This window comes from Mucor velutinosus, assembly GCF_035048745.1.
Source record: "Mucor velutinosus strain NIH1002 chromosome Unknown tig00001564, whole genome shotgun sequence".
Classification (NCBI taxonomy): Eukaryota; Fungi; Mucoromycota; class Mucoromycetes; order Mucorales; family Mucoraceae; genus Mucor; species Mucor velutinosus.
The window spans coordinates 1943445-1956760 of NW_027041906.1; the positions used below are offsets into that span (position 1 = coordinate 1943445).

The following is a 13316-nucleotide window of genomic DNA, read 5'->3' on the forward strand; positions in this document are numbered from 1 at the left end:
TACGCTGCTTGAATAAAGCTTTTTATTCTTCAAAACTGGTGTAATATTGTGCCTTTGATTGATGTTGCATTGGGAACCAGATGTTGTGAGTGTGGGATGTGTTCAGACTAAAAGCCCTCTGCCTAACGCATCCAAACTAGAATGAGATGAGCACCGCTATCTTATGGCATCAGGGCCTTCTTCTATATCAATATATACCGTACTCTTGGTTAAGCATTAGAAAAACAAGATGATTAGGTAAAAATGCAGAGATGTCTCTACATAGCTCAAGCTGTACTGGACAGTAGGCTACTACAATGAAGTCTTGCATAAATTGGCCATTCAGCAATCTCCACCTGACTGAAATTGAATAAAAGCATCTGGAGGAGCACACCAGAAGCAGTTAATTAAATTAATTTCTTCCAACAGTGCAACACCTTTCTTTCTGTTCCTCTTGCTTTGCGCGTCATCAACGTCTATATCAATATTTGCTTGTAGCACACAACTCAATAGATAGATATAAACTTTTTTGTTTCGTATTCTTATTCGCCCTCATTTCTCTACATTTTGCAACGATGCCAGCCACCAACGATGAAGAACTTGGAAGACTAGCGAGGTCGATGGAAAAGACCACAGTGAATGATACCAGTGTATTTGCAAGCGGCATCGAGTTGACCTTTTCAGCAACTCTAGACGACTCTGAAAACCTGGAACAGTTGGGTCCTGTCATCAAGAACATTACAGAAACAGGCAAACAGGGAGCATTCCTGGATGCGCTGGATACTTTGATTAGAAAGAAGGATGGTGAGATTGAGCGTATGTGTAATTCTCATTATCAAGTAAGGCAACAGGATGGCAATTGCAATACAAATTTCAAGTGTTGATGGAATGTATAGGAATTCGTGCACGCTGTCGACCAACTCTTGAAAGTGAGACAAGGATCAGTTGAACTACGTAGGAAACTGGCAGAAGTCAATGATGCTTTGCAATCTCGAGGCACTCGTTGGGCTCAGAAAGTAAGCATCTTAGCTGTCTGCATGATGCGAAATGCTGATCTTTCTCATTGACTAGAAACGAGAACTGACAAATGCCAGAAAAGTGCAACAAAATGTAGAAGACGCCATCGAAGCTTTGCAATCCAGCTTGGTCGTACTGGAATCTGCCAACAAAGTGAACGACTTGCTGGAAAGAAAAAAGTACTATGCAGCGTTAAAAGTGAGTACTTTTCCATAGAAACATGTCAAGGAGTGTACATTGAACAGTAGAGCAGACGTTGGATGGACTGGAAAATGATCGCTTAGGCCAAACCACACAATATACATTTGCTAGAATGCTGTCTCAGGGCATTCCTGTGATGCAGAACACCATCAAAAGCACAGTGACAGTCGAGTTGAAGGAATGGCTAGCAAGAGTGCGTGAAATCTCTCGAGAAATTGGAAACTTGGCTATGCAACGCATGCAAGAACGACAAGAGAGATGGAGATCAAAGACAACAGAAAACCCTAAATTAAAGAACCTCCAACATCATCAGGTGAATTCAGCAATTGAAATGGTCGTCAACGAAGGATTAGAAAGTAAGTTTTGCTCATTTTTGCCATTGGACACGCAGAGAACTAATGTATGCCGACTTTAGCGAGTATATTGGATGAAGTGAATATTGACTTTGAGCCTCTGTATCGTTGTATTCATGTGTATGAAACGCTGGGTAAAAGAAACGAATTTAAGACATCGTATTCGGAGGATAGAAGAGTAAGTTGTAGTATATCAGCGATCATGCCATCCACTAAACAGTTGATTCAGGCACAAGCCAATCTCGCCTTGTCCACGCCAATCAATTTGCGTGATGGCAATCTAACCACCTTTGATTTCTTGCTACAAGACATTGTTGGCTTCTTTATCATTGAACACATGATTTTACACAACACAACTGAATTCAGAAGCCAAGCAGAAGTAGATGGTTTGTGGGAGATGGTAACAGGCAAAGTTATTCTAGTGGTCTCTGAAAGTTTGAAGGGATGCAGCGATCCTGAGCTGTTCCTGAGAATCAAATTTTCTCTGCTGATATTTATTCAAACACTAGAAGGATTCGACTATTCTGTCAAGCCATTGCAAGAGACCTTGCTGACACTATTCCAGCGTTATTCAGAACTGCTAATCAACCAATACAGCGAAGTCTTTGAGAAGATAGTGCAGGAGGATGAATGTATGCCCATGACGGTGGAGAACGACGATGAGCTGAAGGAAGTAATGCAATATACCCGATTCCGACCAGACCGAGAATTTATAAAGAGATATGGGTAATGTGCTGCTGGATGTGCTGGATCAAACAGACAATATGACTCACGCAACTATGCTCAGATTTCCCCTTCGTTTACCATTCTCCAAGGTGTTTCCTACCTGCTGTCGAGACGTCAGCTCCTTTGTACACCAATTTTATCAGTTTGCAGAAGGATTCAGTCAGACACATGGTGAAATGGACGATATTCTCAAGAAGGCCGTGGATAGTTTATTGATCAAGAAAGTCAATGCCATTTTGCTCAAGAAATTACAGTCCACCAACTTGTCGCAGATTGTGCAGATTATCATCAACATTGAGTACTTTGAATCCACATGCCCTGATTTCGAAATGTTGCTCATGGAAACCCGCTCATTCCATCGTTCTGGTCATATCCATCTCAAGGCTACTTCGACATTCAAAGATACCCGTCGAAAAGCAGAAAAGCGTATTTTTGAGTTGGTGAATTCTAAGCTGGATGAGTTCCTGGAGCTGTTTGAATACGACTGGGAATCGGAAGAGATCCAAAAGCAACCAAGTCCCAGTTTGCAGGATCTCGTTACGTTTTTGACCAATGTCACCAATGCTGCATTACTCAATCTGCCCGAGACCATCAAGAGTCTGCTGTATTTTGATGCCCTGGAGCACTTGAGTCAGTCCATGAAGGCCCTCTTGCTGAACCCAGACCAGCGCATCATGACGGAAATTGCGTTGAGTAATTTTGATATCGATGTCAGGTTTGTAGAGGATTTTGTGCACAATTTGGGCGATCCAACTATTATGGATACATTTGTGGAGCTGCGACAATTACTGGATCTGGCCATTTTATCAGACAATCCTGAAGAATACCTGACTCCTCAAGTAAGAAACAGAAAATACAATCGCCTCAACAGCCGAGATGTCATTGTCTTGTTTGAAAAGTAAGTGGTGCCACAATGACCTAATATGTCAAGCAAAACTAATGGACTATCAGAGTGCTGCGAACACCGTTACCTATGCACACAGTGCTCAGTCAAAAGGAGAGAATGAGACGCAAAGCAATGGAAAATGTCGCCAGGTAAGGGTTTCCTCCTATCATATCTGATGAAGCTATCGACTCACAACATTGCACAGAGTACTGAGATCAGTTCATATTGGAGGCTCTCGCTAAATAAAACCTTTATTCTTTACAGCTTTTTTTTCAACTTTTCCAAAGCCGTAACTGCTCTATCAATGCCCATGATGCCAGCTCTCTCAAATCTAATCTTTGCGTCCTGCAATCTACCAACAGCCTCATAAACGCAAGCAAGATTGTACTGAACTTCACCGTCCAAGGGGTTGAAGTTGGATGCTTGTTCCAAGTGCTTGATAGCGTTTGTTGTGTCCTTCAACATCAAGTAACCTGACGCAATGTTGGTGTGAGCATCTGCTGAGTTGGGCTCATAATCTAACGAACGTTCAAAGGATTTGATGGCGTCCTTGTGCTTGCCTGTGCAAGCTCATGTTAACAGATGGAACATTAGCATGAATTATGTCTTTGTATTTACCCATTTGGAAATAGCATACACCAATGTTAAAGTAGCCAGCCGCACTGGGGGCTGCTTGAACACTTTTATGGAAGCTATTCATAGCCTATGATATGCCATTTAATATAATTCAGGGGATGAATGCATGTGGTTTTCCTATTACCATATCAAGTGAGCCTTTGTTCATGTAATCAGCACCAATCTTAATCTGCTCTTCTGCATCAGAAATTCTATCAAGCTTGGGAAAACTGGCTGAGAAGGCTATTATATTTATAATTAGCATATCAGGCCATTTAATTTCTGCCTCCAGGGTTCGCGAATAGACTTACATCTGCCAAACACATGCTGAACTGAAGGTCGAATAACAGCACGCTTGGAAGGAAGACAGCAAGGGCGAACGGCAGCTCTGGATAAAATGGCTCTTTTCAAAATGCTGGACATGTTGTGGGATGCGTTGTTAAAACAGAAAGAAAGCTGGGGTAAAGTTTGAGAGAGAAAAACTGTCAATCACAACGTTGAGTTTGATTATTCCACATGAATGGAGATTGGTTGATCGAGAGAATGCTTACACTGACGCCCGTAAGCAGTTCATTATATAATGAACTAGCAAGAAATGTGTTTGCAGTGGACGTATGTAATCTATTGTTCAGTATCCAATGCAAGGCTTTGGCTAGTGTATCAAATCCATCCGTCTATTGGCCATGCTGGACTGGCCACGCTGTCTGTCATGAACCAAGGGGTGGGGGGGATAAATGGAAATACAAACCCTCTAGAAGCTCATCCCATCGAAAACTTTGGAAGAAAGATTACCGAATTTGACTCCCAACTATGAAACCCAAAATCTTTTTTTATACACTGAACAATACACATTTTGCATCATCTGCTCTTTCTTTTTTTCTGTACACTCAACTCATCCTTTCCTCCAGTGTCTGTGCGTTGTTCTCTTTGATTGAATTGAATGGAAACTATCATCGATAAAGTCGAACAACTTGGAATTGATACATCAGATATCGCAAAATGGTCTGACAGCGAGGATACAACAAAGGAGCCATTGACACCTGTTTCAATTGATCTCCATAGCGACCATCCACCACCACTGGATGTTTCCATGACAACATCTCCCATTAAGCAGCACAAGAGATCCGCCAGCGCAGTCTACGAATACACCATTGACAGCTTGCAGCCCCATCATCAATCATCTTCAGACCTGAAGCAATACGTACAGAGGAATGTATCGCATAACAAGAAAAAGTGGTTTCAATTGCCTCGTATGAACTTGAAGAGGCAGCAATCCACTCCACCCAGAAGAGGGTTTGGAGGACTCAAAGCTGGATTAGTGGAACCTCCGGAACCACCGCCACAGCTCCTCTTTAATCTAGATTGGTCAACAAGTTTGAAAGGCCCTACAGCACTATGGGAGAATGATGTCAAGCAATCAGCAAGTACGCCCGTTACACCCGTTGTGAGTAGAAGGAGTTCTGGTGTTTACTCTGACACGATTTTTTCAAGCGAGTACTACACTACTCGTCATAAGTCGTCATCGTCTGTGTCATCTGCATCTACCGTTGTTCCTGAGCAAGACAATCATCCTACCACCACCCAATCGGAAAGTGACATGCTCGCTGTAAGACGATTGAGTTGCCCAAATTACAAGTATCAGAACATCTTTCTGGATGAAGCAGGTAATACAACGTCCAAATCAAAAACAGGTGGCACAAGCACGAAACTATTCTCCATCATTCCAATGCACCAAAGACCCAATTTGAAGCGAGGCACCTCAACGGAAAGTGTCCTGTGCCATTCATCCCCTTCACCAGTATCTACACCATCGTCATCATCCGTATTTACACCACCTCCATCACCGCCACTATCCAAGAGCAGTGCAGACTACAAGACCTTATTGTTTAATGTTTACGCGCCAGATACCAACGAGCTCGTATTGAACTTTAGAAACATTCAGCCGAGAACTGTGAAACTGAAACGAAGATGCAACCTCAAATCTGAACAAAAGGCGTTGCACCAATGGCAAACCTACCTGCTAGCAGCACTGAAGCATTCGTTTTCCGTTCAGCGCCAAGACAACACGATTGTAAGTATTTGATTACACGTATTGCTCTAATTGCTCTTACTGACATGTGCTTCTCTATAGTCCCCCGCAAAGAAGGCCAGATATTTCCTGACGAGACGCTTCATTCTACAAGAATTCTACACGACTGAAATCACATTTTGGAACCAATTGAACTTTTCCAAAGTGGTAAGTTGATTACAAAGAAAATGTGAAGGGTTCTCTCATCTAACCGCTAAATCTAGATGTTTTGTGATCCGCTAAAGTTGGCACTGGAAAGAGGCAGTGTGTCAGCTCGCCCCACTGACATGGATTGGTTTGCCAACTTACAGGATCTCATGAATTTCTCATCTATATTGATTCGTCGACTAGGGCAATTTCAAGTGGATAAGATCCCTCCTAAAGAGGAAGTGAATGATCCCAACTGCCAAACGGACCAAGTGAACATTGGGCTGGTGTTGCGCGAAATGACCGAATCCATGGTCACTTTTCTGCGGTGTGCTTTGGACTACAAAGCCAACAAGAAGTTGATGGATCAAAGAAAGACCAACAAGGCATACACCTTGTACAACGAAAAACTAGCGTTGAGAAAGGAAACCAGGCAGTTTACGCTTGGTGATTACCTGATTATTCCAATTCAACGGGTTACCCGATACGGTCTGTTACTTGCAGGTATGGCATTGACTCAAGAATGGATGTTAATTCGTTGCTTATCAGTCATTTGTACAATAGATCTCGAAAAACATACCGAACCAACGCATCCCGACTACAGAAACATCAAAATCTCATTGTGCATAATACAAAGCTTAGCATCTGCTATGAATGCTGTTCAAAATTAATCTTAATTTATATATATTCTACTTTGCATCTTTCTTTCAATTATATATTTCTTTACTACTTTGACTTAATACGTTTAATAAATTATTCTACCTTTCAATGGATACACACGAAATCAAGGCGTCTTTTGATGATGATCAATAGTTTATTGTCGATGAATAATAAAGTTTTAATAGTTGAAATATAGAGTATAATGATTCTGGGATGATGCTTAGATCATCATGACAATGGCAGCACCAATAGCGCCAGCAGCACCAACAAGGCCAGCCTTGAGGTTTGTAGCGCCAGACACAGAGACACCAAGATGCCCGACATGAGCAGAGGGCATAGCAGAAACCATGGATGATGCCACAGAGACAGCAGTGGGCATCATGGAAGAAGGTAAAGCAGAAGCAGGGGCAGAGGCAGAGGCGGTCATCATGATGGAAGAGGAAGCGTTGGAAGCTACAGAAGATTGAGGCATAGCAGTGCTAAGAGCAGCAGTAGCGACAAGGGCAACAGATGAAGTAGAGTTAGTTTGAACACCAGGAGCTTGACCAATGATGGTGAAATAAGCTGATCGCAATCGGTTAGTGCTTGCCCTTCTTTTTGACAACACTTGTTTGACTTACCAGAATAAGAAATGCCTTGAGAGTTCTTTGCCAGGAGAACATAACTAGTAGCAGTGGTCAAGTTCTTTGAAGGAACCCAATCAAACTTGCCCAAAGCCAAAGGAATGGGTTGAGTGTTGATAGTTTGGATCAACTCGAGGTTGGAAGCGGAACCCATTCTCAGTTCAATGGCATCGATCTTATCGTCAACAGCATTAGGAATGGCTGTCCTAAGCACGCAGAGGCACCCCATCAGTAAACATCTCCATATTCCATGCAACAAACTTACCAAGTGAGAGAATAAGGAGCATCGGCCTGGAAGACTGAGCCAAGAACAGGATTGGTAAAGTAAACACCGGCATCCTGTTGATTGACAGCGGGTTGTTGAGCCCTGACCAAGGTAATGGCACCAGCAACAAGGGCAGAAAGAGTGGCAATGAACTTCATTTTGTAGGTATTGGAGCAAGTGATCAGAGAATGATATGATGGGTATAATGATTCAATTTTACGGCTTTTATACACAAGATCTACTCGGACATGTAAATGCGAGTGAAACTTGCATTTGTAGCACATTTCAACACCAAAAAAATCATACCAGATTTTCCTGCTGTCATTGCTTTATGTACTCGGTATGACGATACGCTTCACATTGTGATCTACCCGTTTTTATGGTAACTGCGTGCGTATGATGTGGTGGTTGTCAAGCTACAGAATTGCCATGTGAACGCAGACATGGATGGCATGATGTATGGTCAACATTGCCTCTGAATTAGGACGGAGCCATGTTGCACCGTGAAAAAGTCAAAGAGCTATCTGATAGAGGAAATACTAAAATGATGCATGATAGCTCAACAAATGTATCATCCTGTCAAAAAATGTGTTTGCCAATCTCGTCATGGTCAATTACATGACTTTGAGATAGTTTGGCCCTTATCTTACATTATAGTTTGAAGAAAGGAGTTAACTGTGCCTTTTTATATGGAACAAAGCGACATGGCAGCATTGCCAGTTTAAGTTTATGCTACTCTTCAGAGTGTATCAGCGGCAAAAATAGTGATCATCTGAAACGTATAAAATGTTGAGGGGTGTCTCGAAATCTACAGAGAAGTAAATAGTGTGATAACAATGGTCAGCAGGATCAACATCTTTTGAATTCTGTGATTTTACTGTGCACCTGCTGCTCTGTGAGATTTGGCAGTAATAGCATCATGCTATATTGCTATGCACAAACACTATCAACACAACAAATGCATGTCGTCACCCATCAGTGTGTACACACATACATTCGCATTAGTCAGGCATACTCCTATTTCTTTTCTTTTCCTTTCTTTTCCTTTTTTTTTTTTTTTTTTTTTTTATTGATTAGATAGCTAACACTATGCCAAAACGTGCAACTAAAGCCAGCAATGTCCCTCTGCATAAAGTTATCATGGTAGGATCAGGCGGTGTTGGTAAATCTGCTTTGACGCTGCAGTACATGTATGGCGATTTTGTTGAAGAATACGACCCTACCAAGGCTGACTGTAAGTTGATGGACAGTGACATGATTGAGATTGTACATACTTATTTAATCATAAAGAAAAGCATACCGAAAAAAGATCTTGCTGGATGGCATCGATTGTCAGATTGATATTTTGGATACAGCAGGACAAGAAGAATATGCCGCTGTAAGTTGGATAGATTGGCAAGTGGTATCATATCAACGACTATTGATTAACGAACGATGCAGATTCGAGACAACTACTATCGTTCAGGAGAAGGGTTCTTGTGTGTCTTTTCCGTCTGCGAACAAGAATCTTTGGACCATACGCAGGAATTCAGGGATCAAATTTTGCGCGTACTGGATGATGAATCAGTAAGATGCTTGACCGAGTTGCCCACAATAGTGATTTGTATACTGATGTGGCTTTACGGATAGATTCCGTTTGTATTGGTTGGAAACAAGGTTGATTTAGCACATTTGCGTGTCGTAGATTCCAGTGAGCCCCGGCAAATAGCTCAAGGATGGGGGTGTCCTTACATTGAGACGTCTGCTAAAACTAGACAAAACGTCGAAGAAGCTTATTGTACGCTGATGAGACTCATTGTCAAGCGAAAGGAGACACTTCATCGTGAGGAAGCCAAATCAAAAAAGAGCTCCTGTATGATTTTGTAACGCACTGCACCCATCAATAAAGTTATGCGGTAGCTTCTTGATTCATTCGCATTGCTAACAGAGACGTATGATGATTGGTCTTTAAGAGTCTTTATTTACAAACTGGAATCCCAAGATGGATGCCACAGATCAGGTCATGATGGAAGATGCCATATTTCTTCTGTTTGTATCATTCTTACTCGTGGCATATCCCTCGGATTTGTATTGATGGTATTTGCGAGATGCCATGTTATCAGGGTTTATAACTGGAAGGTATGTCTTTTTGAAATTGGTGTTCAGTGGGCCCAATGGTGTATATCTCTTCTTTTCGTCTGGTGCAGTGGATTTGATGAATGTGGAGCTGATGTGATATCCTCTGGTGCACAATGGTGCTTTGTTAATGCAGTGCGGATGGAATTTCAGCTGGCAATCTACACTGTATGTCAGTAATGTGCTTTGCTGTCATATTCAAAGAAACTTGCCTTGGCAGTTTTTGACCCACAATCGCTTCATTTGAATGTTGCATCCACAGCATGCCTCTCCTTTTTGATATGTTTGGTAGTCCACAAACTGATGTGTTAAGAAATCATTACGGTTCGTACTTGGCTCTAGACTTGTCTCGCTCTTGCTCTTCGTGATTGTCTGTCTTTCATCACTGGGGAGCGACAAGAATGATGGGTCTTGCTGAAAGTAAGCCTCCATCCACTTCATCTGCATCAAGTCAAATGCACTTGGTCTGTCTTCTGGGTTTTTTTTGAAGCAAGCCAACAAAAACTCTCTCGCTTCCTCAGACAGTGCAATGTTCTTTGGGATAGGTGGCTCGTCGTCTTCTACGATGCGATATAGCGCTGCAAATGATGGAATGCCTGCGTATGGTGGCTTGCCTGTCAGCATCTCTACAATTGTGCAGCCGAGAGACCAGATGTCTGATTTAGCGGACGCTCCAGCAAATTTGATGACTTCAGGAGCCATCCAGTTGGGTGTTCCTGCAGGCTCGCCTGTATTCTCATCGTCCTTCATCTTTAGACTCAAGGAAACACCAAAATCGGTCAATTTGAGACCCCCTGTTTTTGTAATTAAGATGTTTGCTGCCTTCAAATCGCAGTGAATCACATCTTTTGAGTGCAAATAATGGAGCCCTGACAGGATTTTGTAGGTATAGGAAGCTGCTAGTTTTTCTGGAAACTTGCCAAATGCCTTGATGTTGTTGTGCAGCGATCCCATCTCGACGTACCTATGTAGATGATGTATTTATTAGAGTCAAGTAGCATCTGGCTGTGTGTATGTACAAACCACTTACTCCAAAATAATGTTCATGTACTCTTTGTCTTTGCAAAAGCCCTTGTATCTTACAATGTGCTCGCTATTGAGATGTTTCAAGACACCTACTTCGTTCTATTCAAAAAGTTAGCATTAGCTCCCCAAAAACTGAACTGAGTTTTCACGCACCATATCATCACACTCCATCTGATTTCTCTTGATGCGCTTAATGGCTACGTATTCTCCAGTGTCCATGTTGAGGCCACCAAATACTTCTCCAAATTGACCTTTGCCAATGCTTTTTCCCAAAGCCTGTTTCATCAAAGCGGTTTTAGCGCGTAATCATTGCATTTCCCGCATTATCAAACAAGCTTACATAAACTGCAGACGTCCCATCGTCGCTTTCCACTGTGAGAGCGCAAGATCCCATCTTCTTTAGCGATGTCTTTCTATTATTGTAATCCGTATAATGCTTCATCTTGTTATCAGCTGTGGTCTTTTTCTTGGGAGCAGTTGTCTTGGCTGTTGCAGTGACATTGGTAGCTGCTACTAAGGGTGTCGATTTAGAGGGCTTCGGCATTGGCATTGAGCTGCTACTTTTAGCAGCTTTACTTTTCTCAGTCGTCATATCATTGGTATTGTCAGAAGCAGAGTATCGCTTCACTGAGACTACATTGGGTTCTGCCACTGCCAGGTGGCTGTTGGTAGTAATCATATGCACTTGAGATTTGACATAGCCTCCTGCTCCACTTCCTCCCTTGTTTCCGCTACTGGTGCTCTTTTGCTGGAATCTCTTCTCCAAGGATATCTTCCTTACATCGCCAGTAAACTCCGAGCTTCGTCGTGCATTAGTAGATTGCTTGGGCCATTCACAGCTCGTGTTGTTTTTGCTACTAGTTGGGATATAAGGCACACTGGCGCTTTTTGCCTTGGTGTGCAGCAGGTATTGGTGTGCAGCGGTGGTATTTGCAGTGGGTGGCGTAGTGGGTGGTGAAGGCAGCAGCTTCTTTTCGTCGCTGAAGGATGAATTTGAGAAACGCTTTTGATAGCTGGGGCGACAAGTGTTACCGTGTTTGTTGGCCTGTAACACATTGTATGCATTGCCGTTACAGGTAGCTGCTGCTGGAGGTGATGAAGGTGTAAGCAACAGGTGAGAATTGCGACTACCACTCTTTCTGCCTGTCGTCAGAAACTCTGATGTGGGTTTCGTGGGTATTACTTTTCTTTCGCTCATGATGCGTTTGATTGCTAAAAGGCAAGAAATCACGCTCTGCATTCGCTTTCCTTCTAATAGATCTACAGTTTGGAACAAGTCAGACTGGGGTATATGAAGCTATGATAAAGTCAATGAGTTTTGAGTTATTCATGCTGTAGCGCCATTCGGTACTCACACTCTCGGCAACTCGGAGAAACTGCCCAATGTTGTCTTGCTATGTACAATCAAGTGGAGAAATTAGCAACCCAAGCAATAGATCCGAGTCTTACAAAATCTTACATATGCAAAGATGGTGCCGCCTTCGTTTTTGATGATGCATTCGTTAGGCGAGAATCGTTTGATCAATCTGTGCACGAGAAGATGTTAGCCTTGGATTCGCTGTCTGCTAGATTCCGTTTGATCTTACTCGCATAGCAGAATGCCATCCTTTAGTATATCCTGCAGAGATCCTTTGGGCAGTTCCTTTCTCTCGAGTGTTTCCATCAGAAATTGCTTGACTGCATCTTCTGGTTGTTGCTGAAACACAAAAGTCAATGATGATGAATTACTGCTGCTCATCTCTAAAATGTAATGATAATGAAATAAAAAGAGCAATAAATGAAAATGCACCAAGAAACGATAATAAAAGAGAAAATGATTGTATGTATCTTGCCAAAACAGGGAATTATTATACAACACTTCAATTACGCTCTTAGTACGACCCTGCGACATTTTTTCGCTTACTATGTGTATCGCTTCAAAAAGAAAGCGTAAACATATTACCCTATATGGAATCAAAATCTCGATCCTGTAAATTTTCATTTAAGGCTTTACAAAGAGTCGCTAGCAGTATGGGTGAGATGTTAAATAATACCAGTTCATCCAGACCTAGTTGTGCACTGCTTGACAATTCGCAGATCTACGATTTTACTAGCAAATTTGGCAATTCTGAGGCAGCTGTTTTATCTGATGTTTCACATTTGTTCGTGTTAAGATTTCTTTTCCTGTTGCTTCTTTGAACAGTGTGCTATTCGCTGCCAACTTGAAGATGCAGTCGACCTACCTATGTTTTTAAAGCATACTTAACCTTCAACATGGAACTCACCGAGAAACGATGAGCATATGTCAAGCATTTGCATCATATAGCATATCTGGTTTGATTGGTTTCCTTGGAACATCAAGGCCAAATACTGTAGCCAAGGCAGTTATTCTGCTGTCAACATGCCTGAGTTGCTTTGGCGTTCCTGAATGTCAAGCGCAATGTCGAGCATGAATTACGCACCTCAAAAAACACATCGCCATGGCTGTAGGTTGTGTACGTTTGGCTGTCCGACGACGACGACGATGATGCTGATGATGAGCAGTTTCTAGTTCGGGAACAACGAGACGCTCATCTCACTCAGACCTGTTTGTTTGTTTCGCTATCTTTTTTTTTTTTTTTTCTTTTCTTCTCTCACTCTTTGTTCTATATACAAA

The 13316-nt window shown here is 42.2% G+C and overlaps 6 protein-coding genes across 6 annotated transcripts; 3 read left to right on the forward strand and 3 right to left on the reverse strand.

Moving 5' to 3' along the window:
* Positions 1-554: 554 nt before the first annotated feature.
* Positions 555-3404, forward strand: ATC70_010914 (uncharacterized protein; the record flags this gene model as incomplete). The annotated part of the gene is made up of 9 exons (XM_064830118.1): positions 555-818; positions 876-995; positions 1051-1194; positions 1250-1553; positions 1613-1728; positions 1780-2276; positions 2338-3174; positions 3228-3311; positions 3368-3404. 9 exons carry the CDS (start codon positions 555-557, stop codon positions 3402-3404), a joined length of 2403 nt encoding a protein of 800 aa, XP_064682620.1.
* Positions 3405-3420: 16 nt separating this feature from the next.
* Positions 3421-4200, reverse strand: ATC70_010915 (uncharacterized protein; the record flags this gene model as incomplete). Its single annotated transcript, XM_064830119.1, has 4 exons — positions 3421-3722; positions 3781-3865; positions 3923-4020; positions 4089-4200. The coding sequence occupies 4 exons, from the start codon at positions 4198-4200 to the stop codon at positions 3421-3423; spliced, it is 597 nt and encodes a 198-aa protein (XP_064682621.1).
* A 517-nt stretch (positions 4201-4717) lies between these two features.
* On the forward strand, positions 4718-6663 carry ATC70_010916 (uncharacterized protein; the record flags this gene model as incomplete). Its single annotated transcript, XM_064830120.1, has 4 exons — positions 4718-5848; positions 5909-6013; positions 6070-6496; positions 6557-6663. 4 exons carry the CDS (start codon positions 4718-4720, stop codon positions 6661-6663), a joined length of 1770 nt encoding a protein of 589 aa, XP_064682622.1.
* Positions 6664-6872: 209 nt separating this feature from the next.
* On the reverse strand, positions 6873-7698 carry ATC70_010917 (uncharacterized protein; the record flags this gene model as incomplete). Its single annotated transcript, XM_064830121.1, has 3 exons — positions 6873-7216; positions 7273-7481; positions 7541-7698. The coding sequence occupies 3 exons, from the start codon at positions 7696-7698 to the stop codon at positions 6873-6875; spliced, it is 711 nt and encodes a 236-aa protein (XP_064682623.1).
* A 931-nt stretch (positions 7699-8629) lies between these two features.
* Positions 8630-9406, forward strand: ATC70_010918 (uncharacterized protein; the record flags this gene model as incomplete). The annotated part of the gene is made up of 4 exons (XM_064830122.1): positions 8630-8774; positions 8836-8918; positions 8981-9106; positions 9170-9406. The coding sequence occupies 4 exons, from the start codon at positions 8630-8632 to the stop codon at positions 9404-9406; spliced, it is 591 nt and encodes a 196-aa protein (XP_064682624.1).
* Positions 9407-9535: 129 nt separating this feature from the next.
* Positions 9536-12419, reverse strand: FOL1 (trifunctional dihydropteroate synthetase; the record flags this gene model as incomplete). The annotated part of the gene is made up of 8 exons (XM_064830123.1): positions 9536-9816; positions 9868-10619; positions 10686-10780; positions 10835-10957; positions 11022-11978; positions 12037-12075; positions 12141-12207; positions 12268-12419. 8 exons carry the CDS (start codon positions 12417-12419, stop codon positions 9536-9538), a joined length of 2466 nt encoding a protein of 821 aa, XP_064682625.1.
* Positions 12420-13316: the final 897 nt, after the last annotated feature.